This window comes from Phoenix dactylifera, chromosome 4, assembly GCF_051530095.1.
Source record: "Phoenix dactylifera cultivar Ajwa chromosome 4, Ajwa_hap1_PhDact_Kaust_v1.1, whole genome shotgun sequence".
NCBI lineage: Eukaryota > Viridiplantae > Streptophyta > Magnoliopsida > Arecales > Arecaceae > Phoenix > Phoenix dactylifera.
Window position 1 is genome coordinate 1,953,604 of NC_143193.1, and position 23,343 is coordinate 1,976,946.

Below are 23,343 nucleotides of genomic sequence, written 5' to 3' on the forward strand. Positions count from 1 at the left end.
AAGAATTCTTCGACGTGCCTTTTTGGCCCACACGACCCCCGCCCCCCACCTCTCTCGCTCTCCTCCAGAACTCCACCCAAATCCAAATCCCACTCCGTCCCCATTTCCCTCCCTTCTTCTGTCCCTGACCGACTCCTTCGTCTCCCATGAGGAGAACTTTTTAATCTAAGGGCACGATCGGAAACAAAACCTGATTCTGGAGTGATTGTTTGACGGAAGCGAGGTGGGAGGGAATGCGTCGATTGGAGGAGAGCTCGTGCTCCTTGATTTCGGATTTTCGCTGCCCTCGGCCATTGCATTTTGGTTAGAAGACCAGATTTTTATTGAGATTTCTATGCTTACGCCCTCCTGGAATCGGTCATTGGCCCTTTTTCTGGACAAAATTGATTTTTTCGCAATTTTTTGGACCATGGAGCTTCGTCGTATTGGGAGTTAGATGTTTTCTTCTTAATTCGAGTTTTTAAGCCTTTCTATGGATTCATATTGCCTGCATTTGTTCTTTTCTCTTCGTTTTTAGTGGAGACTTTCGTTTCTTATCCTTCATTTTGTTTTCAGTATAATTTCTTGATATGGATGGCTCGTTGTTCTTTTTCTTTTGCGTTCATCTGTTTGATATCTTTGCTTTGAATTCTTCTGAGAGGATTTTTTTTTTTTTGGTAGTTGTCTAGCCCTAGTTAGAAGTGATCGGATGACCAAAAGGAAAAAGGATGTCAGAGAGATGTTTTTGTTTGTCTGATGACCAAAAGATGGAATTATGTTTACAAATGGGGGGATTAAATTCACTTTTGATAGCGATGCTTCATGATTTACATTTGATTTTCTGATGATCAACTTGAGAATGGATACAGCTAGTATTTATTGGATCATGTTTTTGCATGCCAAGTTGCGTTTAAGGAGGCAATCATTAAAAGCTTCCATTTTTCTTTCTTCCTGAACTCCCTCCATGTCTTTAGGCTTCTCTTTTCAACCAGCACAGTTCCTGACATCCCATTCAAATTGCCAAGTCATCTTGTGTGAGTTAAAAAAGGAAAGATGTAGAATAAGCTGCAATGCAGCATGTTGTTGGAGTGTTAATTAGTGCTCGATTTCTTTCTGTGAAAACTAGAATTTTTATTATTACAAAATGGCAATCCCTTATGATTCCACTAAAGAAGAATGGCATGAACTTGTTTGTTGACTTTGTTCAAGTCCTGTATCCAACCGTAGTTCCCACCAACAAGCTTTGACCTGGCTACCATTTTAATTGACACGTAACACTTCTAGCTTTTTTGACACATCAGTCTAAAACTCTAAATATATTTGTGCTGGTGGCTGACTAAATTTTTGATATGGTTATGCTGTTCTGCTTTGCCTTGAATCTACCATCAGTCAGATTAGACAGGAATTAGTCAGGCTATGCTGCAAGGATTAGAAAATTTGTACTTTGGGATGACTTTATGGCTTTTACTTCATGTGTGGTTTTTATAGGGCAGGCACAAACTTCAGTTTTCTTGGATGTCTGCAAATCATTTTTTCCAATACTGTCTCAGTTATATTAAGGATGTTAGATACCAGATTTAAAACTTCTGTTATTCTAATATATTGGCTGTTTCTTTTTAAAAATTCAAGCATTTTCTGTCAGCTTCTTGAAATGCCAAAGTAATATTCCTGACACTTATTGTATTTTCTTTGCAGGTTTTCTATCTTGTTGACTTCGTAGATTCCTAAAACAGAAGCAATGAGTGGCACATTTAATGGGCACATTTTAGTTGACAAGCTTGCTAAGCTTAATAATTCACAGCAGAGTATTGAGAGTATCCTTTCAGTAGTGTCAATATAGACTCAATTAGGTGATTAACATGAAATATTTCGTTGATGTCTTGAATGTGGTGTATTTTATGGCTGTTGTGCTTGCAAAATCTTTGCATCCATGTTCATAAACATGAAAATAAAAAGAAAAAAGAAAATTTTGCAAAATGAGTTTGCTAGGAGTCCTAAAACCACGTTTGATTCTGTAGCAATTGATCTAATAATCTGAAACTTAGTACCTCTTTAGCATATATAGTGTCACCACCGTGGATAAATTATAGCCTTGAAATTCTTCTTTTATGGCCATCAAGAATGTTTACATTAAGTATTTCTACATTGTGCATTTAGTGTCAACTGGGTAAAGTGGTCTAGAAGATTTTCTTTCCATGTTTTTGTTTGTTAAAGATTCATCCAGAGAATGTCTGTCATGCTGATAGGTTGAGACTGACTACTCTTTATCTTTTCTCATGGCTAGGGCTGTTGGCGGGTTTTCAGGGAGATGGTTTGGAGTTAATTCTGGTCAAAATTTACTCAGGAGAATGTTGAAATAAAAACTTTGCATGTCTAGCTTGTAGGATAAACTTTTATAATGCTTTCATAATTAGAACACTTAAAAGACCCCTTTATCTTTTACCTCATGGCTAGGGCTGTTAGTGAGCATATAAGAAGATGGTTTGTGTTAATGTTTTGATTTTTTGTCAAAATTTTCATGCGAGTTACAATATAAACTTTTCATCTGTCATTTGCAGAGAATATACTTTTGTAATGCTTTCATAATCCACTCGCTTAATGGACTATAACCTAGGAAATGATTGCTTTTATCATATGACCATATCCAAGGCAGAACTGATCGCTGGAATCATGGTTTAATTATGATTTAAATACTGAGAAGAAAATGCGTGATTTTGTAGTTTGTCTTGGGGAACAAAACTAGGCAGTCTTGCAAGTTTGTGATACCTGACCTCCCATGTGTCAGGGAACTGGGATATCCAACTTCCATTTTGACAATTTTCAACTTCCACAAATATCCTTGAGCTTCTTTTGCACCCAGAGTTTCTCTGCCCACTTGCAACCCCAACCCACCACCCTCTATGCCATGCTTCTCATTTAGAAATTTACTAATTGTTGCATAGTTCTTACTTATTAGAGAAAACTGCTGACTTCATTTACTTTGTCAAGCATCACATAAATATTTATGAGGGCAAGTTTAAAATTGATTCTTTTGGGGGATAGAACTTTCAAGTGATATGCGCAGGAATTGTAACATCTATTATGTTCATTGGATGAAACTCTGCAGGTTTTGGAATGACAGTGGTTTGGGTCAGTACCCATATATACCTCTATTTTGACAAACAATTCCTTACATCTTATGCTTTTTTTTTTCTAGCAAGGTCTTTTGTTGATTGTATGGATGGAGATGCATAGGTCTTGAAGCAGAATATGGAGGTGAAGAAGCTACTAGGCCTTCTGAATTTGAAAGTGAGTGGGAGGACAAGGCGAAAGAAGAATTTTGTTTTCTAGGAATGTAGAAGGGAACGAGAAAGGGAAAAGGTATGGGGTTTAAGGATTGAGGAATCACATGAAGAGAAAAGGTGAAGAGGAGGCATCGGGGCCCAGGTTCAGGGAAATAGTTGAAGAATAAAGGAAGTGGAGGTATGGGGTTCAAGGACTGGGAAACTAGCAAGAGGGCTGATAGTAGCTAAAGCACAAGGGAAGGTTGGAAAAGGGCATGGTTGATTATTTCACTTAGGTAATCATATCAGCCCAATTTGCTCTCATGCTTCCAATTTTATTAGCCCAAATAACTAAGCATGGGGCTTGGAATGGGTTGTAGGAAGGTTATGTTTGCTGCCTAGCTCCTCTTTTGCACGTTTAGCTACGGCTGTGAAATGAATGAGCTCCTCATAAGCAGCTTTGTTCAGCTCAAAGTTTAGCTTGATTTTGGCTCATTCGACTGGTAAATGATCTGAATAGGAGTTTTGATCTCGAAAATAAACAAGCTGAAAATGAACTATAGACAGCTTGTCTATGTTTGGCTCATGGTACACATACTGGTTGGCACTGACATAGGCCGAACATATAGTACCTTACCAATATTGAACCAATATGTGGTACGGAAGGTGCACCGAGTACCAGTATGCCGAACCAACCTCCGTACCCAGCGTACCGGCATTGTACGAAGATGATATTGGTGTGGGGTATGGTGTCGAGACAGCGAACCTTAGTTTGGCTTGATATAGCTCAGAATATAAGTAATTAAATATAAGTAGTTAAATTAATAAATTTTATTATACCAATGTTAATCTCATGCACATATGTGTAAAATTTAGTATGGAGCACTAAGGATAGCTTTGGTCCCTGATATAAGTTTATATTATTTCAAAAATTTGATACTCTAAAAGTTTCTGGTGCATTTGTCTTATTTCTTATCTTTTAGTTTATATTCATTTATTCAAAATGAGAATAGTTATATAATGAAGCACATATATGAGCCAGTAGTCATAATTTGATTGTTCATATCAATTCCTCTCTCTTAAGGCTAGCCTAAGACCTACCTTTCTCTCCCAAGCTGATCAGCTCCACATGTCTTTCTTGGTTTCCTCCTCTTCCAAATAATAAACCTCAAAACTCCAAATACGCAGAGTATTGAGATATGATTCCCACAAATGCTTGGGTTTAGAGCTCCTAATTTCATCTCCTCGCCTTCCCTCTTCTCCTTAGCGTAGTGATTGGTCAAAATTGTTCCCCTTTGGCATGGAGTAAGATCTATGCCAATGACAATAAAGATTAAGATCTGGCTGCCGATCTTACGATTTTTGGTAAGGACCTTGAGTATGACCTGATATAAAATTCCTAGTCCTCACTTTCTCTGATTGCCGATGGACCCTTGCTCAATTACCCAACTTGAGCTGGGCCATTTTAGTTTGTGATGAGCCTAAGCTTGATTCAGCTCACTCATGTTCAGCTCGTTTGATGAGCACTCTATAAGAGCAAGAGATACAAAAGAAATAAAGAATAATATCTAGGGCAACATGTGGATAAGTGGTTGAGTTGAATCACTGAAATAGAGAGCTTTGAAAGTAGCGCAAAATGTTTTCTTAGGATTGAATGAGTTGCCAATATGGACATGGAAAATTATGGGATTTAGATTCTGAGTTTAGTTGCTTAGGTTTTTGAATTATAGGAAAATGCTAAATGGTATGCAGTACAAATTTATCACCAATATATAATAAATTATTATAACGAAACAATGATGGTACCAAACCCAATGCCCTATATGCTAGGAAGTTATTATCGATGGTGACAAAGATAAAAAATAATATCTTGATGACTTAATACATTTCAGTATTTAAATGTTATGAAGTAGTGAGAAGCGGTAACTAGCATAATCAAGTCAATGCATGGGATTGTTTAGACTGGTGCTCATAATTATGAGTAAGGGAATGACTGAAGATGATCCTTCTTGGTATTGTTGGAATTTAATAAGAAAAGAGTACTAGAACTCTTAATATCATAGACACTATGTTGTCGAAACTTGCTTGGTTATTGGTGGGGGTATTAGAGATCAGGCCTGATGGCTGTCTAGATTGCAGTATCTGAGAAGGACCCCAGGATTCAGCATCGTTACTAGACTTTTGGTTGCTTTCTCGTAGCTGTTTGTCTCTTCATTGTGCTTTCTTAATGGGCAACATGGAGTTTCCCATTGAGATTTCTAGTTGTCAGTTGATTGCAGCTTGTCATTCATAATGTACTTAAATTTTCTTTTAGAGAAATCAGGTGACTACACACCTGCCACTCAATGGATTCTGTTAAAGGGGGGAATTATCTCTTAGTGCTGTATTTGTTTCTTAATAGAAATGATGACCTATGTTGCCCTTGTCAATGTAATTAATTTCCAGCATAGATACAAGTTCACATAGGATGTCGTAGGACTGCAGCCAAATTAGACCAAGGACTCGGCATTATAGAGGTGACTTGATGCTATATAATATATGTAACCATTGCTACCTTTTAATATTCATTGTTAAGGCTTCCTATATAGAGAAATGAGCTAATGTATTTTCATGAGGGTCTACAGAAGTGCTGATTTTGTCGAGTGGTAGTCTACTCTCAGGCATTCTTATCTGGTCATGTTGTCAGATAACATATGAACAATTAATATTATGTATTACACTGAATCAGGGGTTGGAGAAGAAACCTGTTAAATTTTCATTAATAGCTGTTTCAAGAAAAACAAGTTCTATCAGCCTGTCTGAGATAATGCATTTCTTTTTTAAGCATGGTAGGGAGGGATATCCCACCCAGGAGATCATGCAGTGTGCCACAAAGGTGGGCTGAAAAATCATAATTTGGTATCCTTCCCCCTCCATTCCTTTTGATACTTTTTTTAAATTTTTTTGAGCAGAACCTTTTGATGTTTTTTTGACCGAGCAGAATCATATTATTGAAGTTTTCAGTATTGCCTATAACAAATTCTTGTAAAAACTATTTATTTGGAACACATGTAAGACTAATCATTATCACAGACTTGCATCACTTTGCAACAATTGCTATCAGATATCATTAAATTAACTGTACCTCCTAGCATGCCAAGCATGTTGCATTTTCTTATCCTTGTGTATTCTCAAAATCAATGTTTGTTACCTTCCTTTAATTTTCATCTCTTGGAGGTGCTTGGAAATGTACATGATCTGACATCCTTAACACAATGAAGCTCTGTCACATTGGTGTATATTTCATAGGAATAAAGCAAGGCAAGTGGTAGAAATATGGAACAAACAATTTCATTGCACGCGATGGGAAAAACAGGTCCCTTTCCTATATCTTGCAAATGATATCTTGCAGAATAGCAGACGAAAGGGTTTGGAATTTGTTACTGAATTTTGGAAGGTTCTCCCGGATGCACTTAACAATGTACTTGAGAATGGAGATGAGTTTGGGAGAAACACTGTACTAAGACTGGTACGTACAATAAAGTTGAACAACTGTTCCTGATTCTCCTTTCTTGATTCATACCTGAGTACTTGAATTTCCTGATGGTATGCATGCTCACACCTGACCCTTCTGTACTCCTATCAAAATATTTGTTACATACTGAAAATATGAGCATAGATGTACATGAATCAGTATTCTTGTTCATAGTCTACTTATGCTTGCTTTCATGGTAATTGCCTACAATGATTGCAAGACAATACTGACAAATTCATAAGCTAACTGGAAGAGTTCTCCATCTTCAAAACTTCTGGGAGAAGGAGCCTAAATTCTCTAGTGGAAAAGCCTCCTTCTCCCCCTCATAAGTCTTCTTTTATGTGAATGAAATAACATGCTCTTACTATGGAATCATTGTTTACATTTCCGACCATTATATTCTAAACCAGTTCCTGGTTTCCAATTCTGGTACATGCTTAAACAGGTTCAGTTATGTCAATGAGTGGCTAACCTGACCCACTCTTACTTTCATGACCCCCTAGAATTCTTATCGATACTGGAACTCATAGGAAAGAAAATGGATTTATGGATGGAACCAAATATGTAGTCAAGGTCTGCTGAACCGACCGGTACCGGTCGGTTCAGCCTGTACCGGACCGGTACCGACAGGCACCAGTCCGGTACCAAAGTGGAAATCGGTTCGAGTGTCGTATCGGTTTGCACCGATACAACCCTATTTATCAAGCGCGTGGCTACAGCCACGCGCTAAGTGCCCGCACTGTTGCACTTTTGAAAGTGCCACAGCGCCAAGAATGGCACTTTCAAAAGTGCCACGCATTGTGTTACTTTTGATAAAGAAGAGTGCCATGCGCTGTGGCACTTTTGATGAAGAAAGAGTGCCACAGCAAAGAGGGCAGGCGGCACTTTCAAAAGTGCCACGTGCTGTGGCACCTTCCAAAGTGCCACAGCGAAGAAGGCAGGCGACACTTTCAAAAGTAACATACGCTGTGGCACTTTCAAAAGTGCCATAGCGCTGGCCGAAAGAAGAGGGCAGACATTGTGGCACATACGGTGGTGCCACAGCGTCTAGCATGGCTGCAACAATGCATGCGTTCGGCTATAAAAGCGGAACGATGTATCAGGCAGAGGCAGAAACAAAGTGAAAGGAAAGGCAGAGATGAAAGAGGAAGAGGAAAAGAAGAGAAAGGCAAAGACAAAGGCGTAAAAAAAATTGAGAAGGGTCAAAAAGCATCGTTTTTCTTCAAGAAAAATCCAGCAAAAGCTAAATAAGGTAAGATTTCTTTCCTTCATATTCGTTTTTAATATTTCTTTTAAATTGCTTTAAAAAATAAATCAAAAATTGCAAAAATATAGGAAATGATGCGTAATATATCCATTTTGTCTTGAATTTTTTATATGTTGTCGATATATGGACGATGTTAATGGTGACATCAACTCTTATTTTTATAGAATTTATATAATTTATAATTTAATAAAAGTTTTAAAATTTAATTTCTAATTAAAAATAATTTAAAATTTTTAAAAAATTAATGTGGTCATAGAAATGGAGCCATCAAGGAGAGAACAACCCCAAGAGTGTAATATTGGCTGGAAGCATGGGAAGATGCTCAATGAACGGCACCAGTTTTAGTGCAATTATTGCCACAAGTGCTTCAAGGGAGGATGGATAATCAGGTTAAAGCAGCATTTAGCCGGTAATTTTTGTGAGATATCTGCATGCCCGGAGTGTCCACCGAAGATCCATCAACTGATGAGAAAAAACCTCGTTGAGATCAAAGCAACCAAGTAGAGGGCCGCTAAGTAGAAAGCGGAGGTGGAACGCCAAGCTGCAGATGACCTCGCATATGGAGTAGAATCTATTGATGTATCAAGTTTCGAGTCTTTCTATTATCCGCGCCTCAGCCAGCCTATGGATATGGTGCATTGGAGTCATCTTCCGGTGGCTACTATCTTGCGCAGCCTGGAGGGTCTTACGAGTCGGATTTTGGTGCCGGCATATTCGGATGGGCCCCTCTATAGCCATATTATCAAGACACCTCTCAGAGCCAGAGCTTTAGCAAGAGATCTGAGAGTTCTTATGACCCGATGCGCATTTCTCAGGGATGGAGCATGTAAGACTACAATGCCGCTTGGTTAGAAGGATGGGTTGATCTGCTTCCTTATTATGCTGATGATCCAGATATCGACGAGAAGCATCGCTACTCGATCCAATTTTAGATATCCGAGAGTGCTTTAAATGTATGTAATTGATGTATTATAATTTGAAGATATTTTATGTTTTTCATCTCATTATTTGAATTATTTAGAAGTAATAAGGTGTATCATCTAGTTTAAACCTTAAACTTTAAAAAAACGACAGGGTCGAAACCGGGCCGGACCCGTACCGATACCGGTGCCCACCAGTATGATCGGTACCGCGTACCTTGTATGCAGTATTTACAGAAAAAAAATTGAGTTATTGGGAAACAATCAATATACTTCTAATGTCGAATCAGGATCAACTAGGACAGAAATAAAGCTGTTGTAATTTCTCTGCATAATTTTGGCTTTTATTAGCTTCTTGTCTTTTATGATTCTTGTACACATGTAAAGAAGTATAGCAGTTCATGGTGGCATACATCTATGCAATGGAAAACAGAGGATTTGTGATAAATGCTGAAATTAGTGCTATGTTTGTGCAGATTCATCTCTTAACATGCAAATATTAGGCAAAAGATTACCCACACACAAGCAAATCAGTAGATTCAAACACGTAGAAACTGAGAAAAAGGTCCTTCAACTGTCTGCATAAAAGCATTAAACAAGTTTCAGCTGCAGTTGCATAAGAATAGTTATGTAATTGATCAAAAAAATAGAAACACCATCAAGGATTTTAGTAAAAGAAGATCTAAATAAGCAGCAGTCATGCGCTCATCAGAGTTCCATATAATTAGCACACCAAGCCCTAGACGAAGATGAGAGAGAAGTAGAAGATCATTTGGCAGTAAGCTGAAGAAGATCCATGGGTAGTAAGGGAGAACAAGATTCTGTTAAAGGGGAGAAAACTGAACGTTGAAGGTCTGACCATGACATGAAGGAGAGAGTGCACCTCTACCAAGCCTCATGTCTGTGCTGGGCAAAGAAAGGAAACAAAGGGAGAGAGGAGATTTGGTCTTGCCGTGGCCACTGGAATGAAATGAAGGGATATAAAGAACAGAAGTGGTGGAATAAGAGGGAAGCTTGGAGGAGTGTGTTGGGTTGTGGAGCCTGATCCATTCCCTTTTCCAAGACCCCTATGTGCACTATGGTGGTGGAGGATCAAGGGAAGACAAGCCAGAAAGAGTTCAAGAAGATTCAGAGTTGAATCAGCAAAGAAAGAAACCCTCAGCAAGGTCCGGAGTCGGCTCCAGCAGACTTGGAGTCGACTCTGGCACGCAGGCAGACTTGGCACAGTCTTGGAGTCGACTCCAGATCCATAGGAGTCGACTCCCCAGTGTTGGAGTCGACTCGAGAACTCCAGGAGTCGACTCCTACAGGCAGACAGAGAGGCATTTTCTGTGGACTGTTTTCGAGTCGACTCGCAGACTTGCGGGAGTCGACTCGAGCACGATATTCACGCGAGGCTGAGTTATGAACCGGGTCCAAGCCAAGGTTTTTTGAGCCCTAATCAAAGTAAGAGATTGGGAGGTATATATAGACTTCTTGTGGGACACGAGAGGTGTGTGGCAACCTTGAGAAACCCTAGAACTCATCAACGAGAAGTTTCCAAAAGGAGATCCTTTGTGTGCATCAGGAAGACGACGCGTTGCTCGTCTTGAGAGAGATTGTTTTGCTGTAAGAAAGAGAGTTTGTTCTCTTCTCTTGAATCTCTGTAACTTTCTTTGATTATATAGTGAAGTATTGATCTGTGCGGCTGTGGACATAGGAGCAAGGGACTCCGAACCACATAAACTTGGGTGTCTTGTGCGTTTTGCTATTATTTTTTGCCGTGTTCTTCTTTCTCCTACTATTTCTTATATTCCGCAATCGTAGGGTTGATCCCTAACAACTGGTATCAGAGCCATCTGGTTCAAAGGAAAAAGTGGGAGCAATGGCGGCTGAAGAAGGTAAGGTCAAGATTGACAGATTTGACGGCAAAGACTTTGGTTTCTGGAAGATGCAGATCGAAGATTATTTATATCAGAAGAAACTTCATCTACCTCTTGAAGGTATGAAACCGATAGATATGTCACAGGCCGACTGGGATTTAATGGATCGTCAGGCTTTGGGAGTTGTTCGCTTGACATTGGCTCGAAACGTTGCGTTCAACGTTTTGGAAGAGAAGACAACAGCAGGTTTGCTGAAAGCACTGTCGAATATGTATGAAAAACCTTCGGCCTCCAACAAGGTGTACCTGATGCGCCGTTTATTCAATCTGAAGATGAGTGAAGGTTCCTCTGTTACTGATCACATCAATGAGTTCAATCTGATTACGAGCCAGTTGAGTTCGGTGGAAATCAGTTTTGAGGATGAAGTTCGTGCCCTAATTCTTCTATCCTCCTTGCCAGAAAGTTGGGGTGCAACGGTGACAGCTGTAAGCAGCTCCTGCGGCTCAAACAAACTGAAGTTTGAGGAGGTCCGAAATCTGATACTCAGTGAAGATATCAGAAGGAGGGAGTCTGGTGTGAAATCTGGTTCGATTCTGAACACATCTGAAGGCAGAGGAAGAACTGTGCAACGCAGTGAAAACCGTGGCAGATCAAAGTCTAAGAGGAGGAGCAAGTCTAGATCGAAAGGTGATGGCTGCTGGCATTGTGGCAAGATAGGCCACACGAGGAAGAATTGTTGGCTCAAAAAGAAGAATCCAAGCAAGGGGCAGAACGAGGTATCCGTGAATGCAACCACAGATGAAGCCAACGATGCTTTGATTCTTAGCGTGGACAGTCCTATGGAATCGTGGATACTAGACTCTGGAGCTTCGTTTCATTCTACCTCACGGAAGGAGTGTATGCTAAATTACACTGCAGGAGACTTCGGAAAGGTTTATCTTGCTGATGATGAGCCTTTAGATATTGTGGGGAAAGGTGAAGTTCATATCAGGATGCCGAATCAGTCAGTATGGAAACTGAAGAATGTGAGGCATGTCCCAGGCTTGAAGAGAAACTTGATTTCTGTTGGGCAGCTTGACAGCGAAGGGTATGTTACTACCTTTGTAGGTGGTTCATGGAAAATTACCAAAGGTGCTATGGTGATAGCACGTGGGAACAAGTTGGGGACTCTCTACATGACCAATGACACCAAGGATACGGTGGCATTAACAGAAACAGGTGCAGATAGTTGTCTTTGGCATCGCAGACTCGGACATATGAGTGAGAAAGGTATGAAGATGATGGTGAAGAAGAACAAGCTAGCAGATCTGAAAACTGTTGATGTAGGTCTCTGTGAAGACTGCATATTTGGGAAGCAGAAAAATGTTAGTTTCTCAAAGGGTGGAAGAACACCGAAGACAGAAAAGCTAGAGCTTGTACACACAGATGTGTGGGGGCCTTCACCGGTTGCATCTCTTGGAGGCTCACACTATTATGTCACGTTCATTGACGACTCTACCAGAAAGATTTGGATTTATTTCATGAAGCACAAATCAGAGGTATTTGTCACCTTTAAGAAGTGGAAAAGTCTGGTGGAGAATGAATCTGGTGCAAAGATAAAACGACTAAGGTCTGATAATGGCGGTGAGTATGACAGCAGTGAGTTCAAGGAATTCTGCGCAGTGAATGGAATCCGAATGGAGAAGACAATACCGAGCACACCGCAGCAAAATGGGGTGGCTGAGCGAATGAACAGAACCCTGAACGAGAGAGCCAATAGTATGAGGATCCATGCTGGTTTGCCCAAGATGTTTTGGGCTGAGGCAGTCAACACCGCAGCGTATCTAATAAACAGAGGCCCGTCGGTTCCCCTAGATTGCAAATTGCCTGAAGAAGAGTGGACAGAAAAAATAGTAAATTTGTCACACTTGAGGGTCTTTGGGTGTGTCTCCTTTGTGCACATCAATGCAGAGAAAAGGGACAAGCTAGATGCAAAGTCCAGAAAATGTTTCTTCATTGGATACGGTACAGATGATTTTGGTTACAAGTTCTGGGATGCGCAGAACCAGAAGGTCATCAGAAGCAAGGATGTGATATTCAATGAGCGAGTTCTCTATAAGGACAAGAATACTTCAGATCTTGAGAATGTAGGGGAGCAAAGCAAGGAAAAACAGCAAGTTGAGTTGCAAGAGATTACAGAAGAAGACGTTGTCAAAAGAGTTCAGAGAAATCATGAAAATTCAGAAACTGTTGCGGCACAACCTCAACCAAGTATACCGCAGCTGAGAAGATCTACAAGAATCTCCAGACAACCGGATAGATATTCATCCTCTTTACATTATCTGCTATTGACGGATGAAGGTGAACTCGAGTGTTATGAAGAAGCCATGGAAAGCAAAGATTCGGTGAAGTGGGAGTTAGCCATGAAGGACGAGATGAAGTCCTTAGATAGAAATCAAACTTGGGAGCTCAGTTCACTACCAGAAGGCAAGAAGGCTTTACAGAACAAGTGGGTCTACAAAGTTAAAGAGGAACATGATGGCAGCAAGAGGTACAAAGCAAGGTTGGTTGTGAAAGGCTTCCAACAGAAGGAAGGTATCGACTACACTGAGATTTTCTCTCCGGTAGTCAAATATTCAACAATCAGAGTGATTCTGAGTATTGTGGCAGCAGAAAATCTGTATTTGGAGCAGTTGGATGTTACAACTGCATTTCTCCATGGAGAGATTGATGAAGACATCTACATGCAGCAACCTATCGGCTTTGCAGTCCCTAGCAAGGAGAACCTTGTATGCAAACTGAAGAGAAGTTTGTATGGTTTGAAACAGGCCCCGAGGTTGTGGTACAAAAAGTTTGATGGATTCATGATCAACAATGGTTTTGTAAGATGTCAAGAAGATCATTGCTGTTATCTTAAGGTACTTGATGGCAGTTTTATCATCTTACTTTTGTATGTTGACGACATGTTGATAGCCGGACCTAACCTACAAGAGATTGAAAGATGGAAGAAAGAGCTATCAAGGAAGTTTGCAATGAAAGACATGGGTGCAGCAAAACAGATGCTTGGGCTGAGGATTGAAAGGGATAAGGTGGCTGGAACACTGAAGCTTTCTCAAGCTAACTACATTGATAAAGTGCTGAATAGATTCAATATGACAGATGCAGATCCTGTGAAGACACCTTTGGCAAGCCACTTCAAACTTTCAAAAGAGCAATCATCCAAGGATGATGAGGAGCTGAAGAAGATGTCAAGAGTACCATATGCTTCAGCTGTAGGCAGCTTGATGTATGCTATGATATGCACGAGACCCGACATTGCACATGCAGTGGGAGCTGTGAGCAGATACATGGCTAATCCGGGTAGACAACATTGGGAGGCTGTCAATGTGGATCCTAAGATATTTGAAAGGCACCAGAAATGTAGGTTTGTGTTATAGAAAAGGCAGTCAAATACTACAAGATTTTGTGGATGCAGACCTGGGAGGTGATACTGACACTAGAAGAAGCACCACAGGGTATGTTTATACCATAGGCGGAACAGCAGTGAGCTGGTTCTCACAGCTGCAAAAGATCGTTGCTCTTTCGACAACAGAGGCAGAATATGTTGCCATTACAGAAGCCAGCAAGGAGATGATTTGGCTGCAGAACCTTCTGAAAGAGCTGGGCAGAGAACAGAACTGTAGTGTACTATTCTGCGACAGTCAGAGTGCTATTCACTTAGCCAAGAACCCAATGTTTCATGCGAGAACGAAGCACATACAACTGAGGTATCACTTCATCAAGAAGTTGCTAGAAGATGGCAGTTTGTTACTTGAGAAGATTCAAGGAGCAAAGAATTCAGCTGATATATTGACTAAGACAGTCACTACAGAGAAATTGAGGCTATGCATGGCCTCAATTGGCCTCCAAAGCTAGTTGAATGGAGGTGCCGCACAGAGAATACAGATCAAGATATGGAAGTTTGTTTATTTTTCAGATAGATGCACGATTGGATGTATCAGTCTCCAAGTGGGAGAGTTGTTAGGTTGTGGAGCCTGATCCATTCTCTTTTCCAAGACCCCTATGTGCACTATGGTGGTGGAGGATCAAGGGAAGACAAGCCAGAAAGAGTTCAAGAAGATTCAGAGTTGAATCAGCAAAGAAAGAAACCCTCAGCAAGGTCCGGAGTCGGCTCCAGCAGACTTGGAGTCGACTATGGCACGCAGGCAGACTTGGCACAGTCTTGGAGTCGACTCCAGATCCATAGGAGTCGACTCTCCAGTGTTGGAGTCGACTCGAGAACTCCAGGAGTCGACTCCCACAGGCAGACAGAGAGGCATTTTCTGTGGACTGTTTTCGAGTCGACTCGCAGACTTGCGGGAGTCGACTCGAGCACGATATTCACGCGAGGCTGAGTTATGAACCGGGTCCAAGCCAAGGTTTTTTGAGCCCTAATCAAAGTAAGAGATTGGGAGGTATATATAGACTTCTTGTGGGACACGAGAGGTGTGTGGCAACCTTGAGAAACCCTAGAACTCATCAACGAGAAGTTTCCAAAAGGAGATCCTTTGTGTGCATCAGGAAGACGACGCGTTGCTCGTCTTGAGAGAGATTGTTTTGCTGTAAGAAAGAGAGTTTGTTCTCTTCTCTTGAATCTCTGTAACTTTCTTTGATTATATAGTGAAGTATTGATCTGTGCGGCTGTGGACGTAGGAGCAAGGGACTCCGAACCACATAAACTTGGGTGTCTTGTGCGTTTTGCTATTGTTTTTTGCCGTGTTCTTCTTTCTCCTACTATTTCTTATATTCCGCAATCGTAGGGTTGATCCCTAACAGAGTGAAGGAGAGAAGAGAGATGCATATTTAAAATATGATTCTGAACTTCAGACTATGTGTAGGTAGCAGTATATAGGGGTGGCTAGGGTTTGGATTGGTAAATTATGGCACTTGGCATCTCTTTCTTATCAGCCAATAGAGCTCATGGTTATGTTTATATCCAAGTAAGTCCATGGACCTCTTCTGAATTAATACATAATATGGTGGACTGTATTCAACCATGTGCTAGCCATATTACACTTGATGCGGACACCCTTAATCTTGTAGGCTTATATTCACCTCTTTGTGACAGTTTTTATATTAATAAAAAGAAACACAACATAGAAATGGTTAGCCATGGGAATAAGCCCCAACATAAACATGCCTGCCATCATATCGCCCCATCGTTTCTCTCTATTATTTTTTGAACTGATTTTTCTTTGCCTTGCAATAGAATTGCAATGAAACTTATTTAGTTTTAGGGTTTAGTGTTCAGGTATATAGATGATAGAAAACAGAAAAATAACTGTAAAAACAACCATACGGTCAATGAACTAGCAAAAGAATAAGATATTCATTTGCCTATGGCAAACTAAAATATCAATAAACTTTTACAATTTTCTGCCCATTTAAATAAATTTGAGATAGCAGTCATCATTAGTAGTACTACACTTCAGTCAAGAACAGGTCATTTTTCATATTCTTTTGCTCTAGCAGTAATCTTTACTTGTGGACCAATAGTTGAGTCAAAAAAGCATGTGTTGATTGCAGACCAAGTTTATATCCTAGCCTTTATTGATTGTTGGAAACTAGATAACCATAAAACATAATGATCAAGCTTTGTCCCAATTGTTTGGGTCCAACTTTATGAATTCTCAATCCACAAGAGCACCTATTTAGGGCTGCTTTTGATGTTATCTTAAGCTTATTGTATTTTATCATTGATGAGCAGCAATCTATCTTACCCATACTCAATTACTCATTACTCACTAGGACCAATCCATGGCATGGTGCCTTATGAGCAAAATCCCTAGCCAACATTTGCCCACTTCTCACCATAATTGGGCTTGCTTAGGACTTGTCGTCTCCAATAAGTGAATGTTTAGAATTCATACTCACCCTATTGGCAAAGTAAGGAGGATCTCTTCACCATATTCTGAAGATGATATAGATAAAAGCAAGGTTGGTTGTACCAATACTGGGACCTGTACTGGTTTTTCTGTGGTACGGTATGGTATGGTATGATACTGTGCCATGTTGTTCCAGGCTAACCGACAAAGAAAGTGCCGGAGAGGGAGGGGGAGAGGGAGGAGAGAGAGGAAAATAGAAAGAGGGGAGGGGAGGGAGGGAGAAAGAGGGAGAGGGAGGGGAAGAGAGGTCGAGATAGAGGGAAGAAGGCTGCTAATGGCTCCCCTGTTTCCCTCTCACTTCCTTCCTCTCCCTCTCCCTCCCCTCCCTCTCTCTCTTTTCCTCTCTCCTTCTCCTTCCCCTCTCCCTCCCACTTGCCACTGCCTTCATCTCCACTACCACCATTGTCACCAGCAGCATCATCATCTCCACCATAACCATCAATATTTGTCATCTCGGTATCGAACCCATATCGATACCATCTTATTACAATATTGGTACATCCAATATGATATTCGGTTTGGCGTACCGAGTATCGGTACACCCTTTATACCGTGTATCGGTACAGTAAGGTATGATAAGTATACACTGGTATGGAAAACTTTGGTCATCACAGACACTGTTGTTTCCACCATCATTGATGTTCTCATTCTCTCTACTACCACGACTGCCACTGCCACCGCCACCGCCATTGCCACCATGACAACTATTGCTGCAACTACCCCCATTACCTTAAAACCATGCCACCATCATCACTGATCTCTATCGCACCACATAGTCACTGCCTCCACCATTGCTACTACTGCTATCACCACCACCACTACGACCTCTATTATCTCCGCCACCACTATCACCACCTGGGCCATCACCATCAGATTTATATTTTAAAAATAATTGACTACACCAAACTTATTTATGTTTTTAAAAATTTAAAATAAAATAGAAATAAAATTTTTATTTTTTATTTCTAGAAATAAGAAGAATGAAAGTGATGCCAAATAACACCTAAATATATCATTGACTAGAGTGATAGTCTAGTGTTTTGGATTTGCATTTTCACAAAATAACAATTCTAATCTTGTAAGGGGATATGAATGGCTGCATATGTTTACTTAAAGAAATTCTTAAGGTATTAAGAATTTTCCTATCTGAATATATTTCCATATTTTGTAGCTGGAGTTGAACCTTAGCTTGTTTCCATCTATTTTGAAGCTGTTGGATCAACTGTAATTCTTCTTTCCCTTCTTATTATACTCTGTTCTCTGTTCAGGTTAACATATGGGAAGAACGTAAAGTTTTTGGTTCTCGGGGAAAAATTCTCAAGGACGAGCTTTTGGGGAGGAACCCGGAGGGTAGAAATAGAAATGAAAATTTTACTAATTACAAGTTGGTAAGAAAATCCATCAACCTTTATGTTAAATGAGTGAGCAATGATATGGGCATGCCTTCCTGCAACGTTAGGTTAAACTAATTCAATTTGTTTTCTTCTGTGGCAATAGCAGAAACGACGTGGTGGTGATGGTATACTGGAAAAGCTCATTTCAGATTACGAACATTTATATGATGGTCCTGTGGATGAGGAAGCTTTATTTGGAAAATGTCAAACTGCTATTAGTTGTGTTGAAAAGGTGGAGAAGGAAATTGGAAGTGATTTTAAGTTAGGTAAATTAAGTTTTATAGTAATGTTGCTTCTCCACTTTATATATCATTGTTTCAAGAATGGCCATATTAACTGCATGTCTTGTTGATAGCTATTTTTCATAGGAGTCATGATCATGATAAGTTTTGAGCCAATATCTTACTAATTGTTAAGTTTTTTTATCTTCCTTATAATTTTTTGTCTCATATTCTTTCATTGAAGTGCATACCCTTTTTTCCTAAATGACATATAAAGGACTACAAGCGTTTTTATAATTTTTCATCAAACATGCTCCTCAAATGCATTTCATTTATGTCAATTAGTAGGAGAATTGTTCGTCACTAATCTTGTATTTTGAAATATATTTTTCTTTTAATGCTGCTTCTTGGCAGTGTGATCTTTATTAGTTTACTGACTTAGTATAACTGAGTTGAAGTAACCTCGACGTCTCTTGACTATATGTCATTGTATTTGATACTTATTTTTATTTCTTATTTATTTATGTTTGGAAATTCTTTTATTCATGGATCAATAGGGAGTCTCAGTGGATCTAGAGTCTTAGAGGAGTTAGAAGAGCAGCTCAGCATGCTGAGAGAATGCATAGAACAACTGAAAGCACTTGAATCATCCAGAATAACATTGGTGTCCCATTTAAGAGAGGCAATTCATGAGCAGGTGTGCCAACTAATGGTTTCATTGACTTGAGAGACTTGAACATTTTAAGATTGCATGCAGTTAGTTTTTTATTTTTATTTTCCTGTTTTCCTCTTTTGGTTAAATTAAGAAATTTGGCTTGATTGACAGGAGTTCAAGCTTGAACAAGTCCGTAATCAACTTAAGGTACTGTATTATTTTTTGTTTTGGTCATATCCATCTTTTCTGCTGGGTTTTCAAGGAAATTTTATGTCTAAAATTTGGTTATATGATACGTATACTTTTGAATGATTATCATTCTTTTTCATGGATCTGCTGGTTGTGTCAATATGACTTCTACCAAGCATTTATTGTATAATATATTAATCATAAAATCAGTTATAGCTAGACAGATACCAGAACCTCTGTGCACTTTATCTTGCTTTTTAAAATACATTGCTTAAGTATGACCATGTTTAAATGTGGCATTCTTCACTTTAAATTCATGTGAAGGAATGTCAGGAATGAGATCTCTTATTAATATGATGAAGGTGTTCAGAAATACTTGTGGAGGTAGAGCCCTGGTGGCTATCAGGATGCTGCACCATCTCTAGGACATTATACCCCACCTACTTTCCAGCGCTGTCTTCATTTTGATCAAATATATTTTATTGCCATTGGACGGCAGTGTCAATTATGCAACATATTACTTTGTCAAATGGCCAACAAATCAACCTGTGTGTTTATATATGCATAACCACCAAATAAGTGGATTTTAGTATCTAATTCTTTTTAAGTTGCATGATTTAGATACCTCTTAATCACTTTATAAACCTAGTTTCAATTTTTTTTTGGGGTTTCTTTTTCTTGTTATGCTGCTGTTCTCTTTATCTTCTAGTAGGCTTAATGGAGGGGCAACTCTTTTCTCTCTTTCTTTTTTATTTCTCTTCTTTTTCATTTCTTTTCCTTGTTTTCTTTTTCTTCTTTTTCCTTGTTCAACCTTGGCGTCATATATTTTCTGGCCAAAGTCAAAACGGTGAAGTGTCTATAGGTGTAAAATTTTGCTCCCACATCTCACTTGCTTTTGTTGTCAGACCTGTAGGTGCTGATTTTCAGTTTAACCTCAGTTTGGTACATCCAATTACGCCAAAATAGTAAAAGCTGTGGCAGTTTGGCCCTAAAAGTGATCATGGTAGGAGGTTTCAGGTGTCATGCGCACCTTGCTTACTTTAGGAAAGTGAGATGTAAGTTCGTAAAAATTACTTAAACGGGGCATAAGGAAGAATTTCATCCGAAAAGAAAGGAGGTCAAAGGAAGCAGAAAAATTAGAAAAAAAAAAAAAAGAAGAAAAGGATAAGAGGAACAGGAGAGAAGGCAGTGGGTTGAGTTGATTTTTTTTTTTTTTTTTTTTTTTTTGGGGGGGGGGGGGGGGTTGCATTTCTTTTATTGCTTTTTGTATTAAAATTATGAGATTTTGAATGGATTTTCTGGTTCCAAAAGGTTAAAGGTGGATCAATGCATATACATGGCAGTAGCCTTTTTTGCTGGAACTTTTTGCCCATCACTCTATGCTGAAAACCTCTCGTTTCTTTCTTTATTCTTCTTCTTCTTCGTGTTTTTTTTCTCCCTGTTTTGATAGAGAGAGCTAGGATGGAATGAAGTCTGGTAAAATTGGAGGGAGGCTGATATCTAATTTTTGTCACTGATATCTAACACCTAGTGACCTTACTAACTTAACCAGGTGGCACCCTCTAAAAGTATGTTGGTTCACATTGGAAATTTATTGTGTTTAGAAACTTCATAAACATATTGTATATGCTGCAAAAGTATTAGAGGTCTGCACTAAAGATGGTAGAAAGTAGAAACTACCTCAATTGGTTTCCGGTTTAATATATAAAGTGAAAATTTGTACTTATATTAGGCGTCTTTAGTAATATTACATGATTTTTTCATGTTGTCTAGCAAACATCAGGCTTAAGCCCTTATTGCTTCTATCTTGCAACAGATCACATGTCATCAAATATTGAGGTGGCCTGATGTAAATGATTGTTCATGTACCATTGATGATGATGAGACGATATAAAATTCATAGCGAACTAGGTATAGTAAGGTACTGGAATGACAGTCTGTGAATAAATAGGGCAAAAGTTGAATGTTTGAATTCAAAATTAGTAGTGCAGCTGTAACAGTTAGAGATTTTTTTTTTTTTTGGATCTTGACATTATTATATAAAAGGCCAGAAATTTTTTCGTGTTGTCGTCCAGGTCTTAGTATAGGAGAAAACAGTGTTTACTCAAAAAAAAGATGCATGAGAGAGATCAGAATGTTGAGAAATTGGTAGTTTAGGAATGGTTAGAAAACTCCCTCTGAGATAATTCTGTGGATTGTACTAATAGAGAACAGAACAATGGAGTACTGATCAGGATGGTAGAGCCATAGAACTGTGCAACACAGGATCAACTTTAATGGTTGAAAAAATTCTTTTGAACTTGTGTGCTGATGTATAGGCTTCTAGGAATGCTGGTGGACTCATAAAATCATCCGGGACTGTATGAAATGAGAATTTGTCAATATTTGGTGGTAGTCATGTTCCCACAATATATCAAAAACTTTCTGATTACCAAGCTGGGTTGTGATAATTAATTATTCAAGTGTGAATGAAGCATTGCTCTTGAATTTGAAATTTGTCCATATTTCTCATCTAATATGAAGAATCTGTGTGAATAGGAATTTCCAGGGCAGATTAGATATGCTTTGATGCTTTACAAGCTTAAGAAATATCAACACGATGTCCAATATCTTGTTGTTGCTCTTACACTGATGAGTTCTCCACTTGGTTATCAGATTACTCAATCTCGATACGAGCAAGTAGGCAGCATCTGCCAGCAATCACTAAGTGGCAACCTCGGGAAAATGCCACCTGAGCAGAGGTTGAGGGAAGCATCTGAAGCCCCTCCCAGTTACACCGCAGAAGCTCCATCTAGCACTGGAGATAGAGAGCAATCAGCTCCTGTAAGATACAACCATCAGGAGCATTTCAATGATAAGGCTCCCCGCACCGAAGAAGAGCAGCAGAAAACAGCAGCTGCTGCTGTAGCAGCAAAGTTGGTGGCTTCAACCTCCTCTGCCCAGATGCTTAGCTTTGTCCTTTCTTCTCTGGCATCTGAAGGCGTCATTGGTCCAGCTGCGAAGGAAGATTCCTCTTCTGGCGACAGGAAAAGGCCTAGGCTGGAAAATGTTACCTCACCTTACATTCCACCCCATTCTCAGCCTTCCCTTCCGCCATTCCCACATCCTGATACACTTTACCAGCCAACACTGCCCCAGCCATCATCATCACCATTGGCATATCCAGGCTCCACCCATCAGCCTCAAATGCTTCCACCAACGCCGCCGATGGCGATACCACCACCAGCTACACAGTTCATGCAGGTTGCTGGGTCAATGACTGGCGTGCCATATAGCTATGGCTCTGCCCTTCCTCCACAAAGACCGCCTCCTTTTCCAGGATTTGCAATGATAAACTCGCCTCCTTTCCCAGGTTTACAAAATCCATTTCAGGGTTTCCAATCACCAGAGGGTGCCAACCTCTTCAACCATTCCTCAGTTCCTGTGACGCCACCCCAGATATCTAGGCCATAACTTTTACAATGAATGAGTTCCTTAAGAGTCCTGCTTGCGATGGCTGCTTAATTGGATCAGGAGTTTTATTCTGACTACTGTAAAGCTTTGTTTCACTGGTTTATACACCTTGTGCTTGAAACTTATATGACTCATATGTGTATATTTTATGTTAAACATTTGAACATTTGAAGAACTTCTGACAGAGTGGTCAATGAAGATGGATGCACCGGTCCTGGTGTATCGCCTATGTGATCTTATGGCCAGAGGAAGGGGTGAAACTTTTTCTCCCATGGTTGTATATCTTTTTATTGTCAGGAACTGCTAATGAATAAACCATTGTAGCAATAGAGTGTGATGCTATTGTTCAGTAAAACATAAGGCGGTAGTTTTCGATCACGGTCATGGAATTTGAGATGGATGTTATGAAACAAGTCATCTGCATTTGAGGGGGCAATGCTGGTAGATCTAACTCATACCCGCGCAACTGAATTTGCAGTATGGATTGGGCTTGAGTTAGAAAACATCGAGGAGATTGTAGATTGAGTTGGGTTTTGGGTTGAACACTTGGCAATCCAAATTTCTATAAATTGGATATATGTGCATCTTCAATGTCTCATATGGCAGGAGGGAGTAGGAAATTGAATGAAAATTAAGATCACATATTTTTATATATATGTGACATTGTATTTTTATTGACTCAGATCATATATATCGAGTTTAATTCCAAACCCATCTTAAATA

At 39.6% G+C, this 23,343-nt stretch overlaps 1 protein-coding gene across 2 annotated transcripts; it reads left to right on the forward strand.

Annotated features, from left to right (window-relative positions):
* Window positions 1-24: 24 nt before the first annotated feature.
* Window positions 25-22,947, forward strand: LOC103708102 (ENTH/VHS family protein). 2 transcript variants are annotated; one of them, XM_008792882.6, is made up of 8 exons: window positions 25-303; window positions 1,675-1,793; window positions 6,503-6,750; window positions 17,977-18,096; window positions 18,209-18,368; window positions 18,881-19,020; window positions 19,150-19,185; window positions 21,823-22,947. In XM_008792882.6, the coding sequence occupies exons 2-8, from the start codon at window positions 1,718-1,720 to the stop codon at window positions 22,618-22,620; spliced, it is 1,578 nt and encodes a 525-aa protein (XP_008791104.4). In that variant the 5' UTR covers window positions 25-303; window positions 1,675-1,717; the 3' UTR covers window positions 22,621-22,947. The 2 variants fall into 2 exon arrangements, with proteins under 2 accessions (XP_008791104.4, XP_008791103.4); XM_008792881.6 differs by having other exon boundaries at window positions 30-303; window positions 18,206-18,368.
* Window positions 22,948-23,343: the final 396 nt, after the last annotated feature.

What these genes read in the sequence shown, in the direction of transcription:
- LOC103708102 (XM_008792881.6), top strand. Translation starts at nt 1,718, where the DNA reads ATGAGTGGCACATTTAATGGGCACATTTTAGTTGACAAGCTTGCTAAG. An exon ending in TGGAAGTGATTTTAAGTTAG is followed by an intron (nt 18,369 to 18,880) that starts GTAAATTAAGTT and finishes ATGGATCAATAG; the next exon opens with GGAGTCTCAGTGGATCTAGA. An exon ending in AAGTCCGTAATCAACTTAAG is followed by an intron (nt 19,186 to 21,822) that starts GTACTGTATTAT and finishes CTTGGTTATCAG; the next exon opens with ATTACTCAATCTCGATACGA.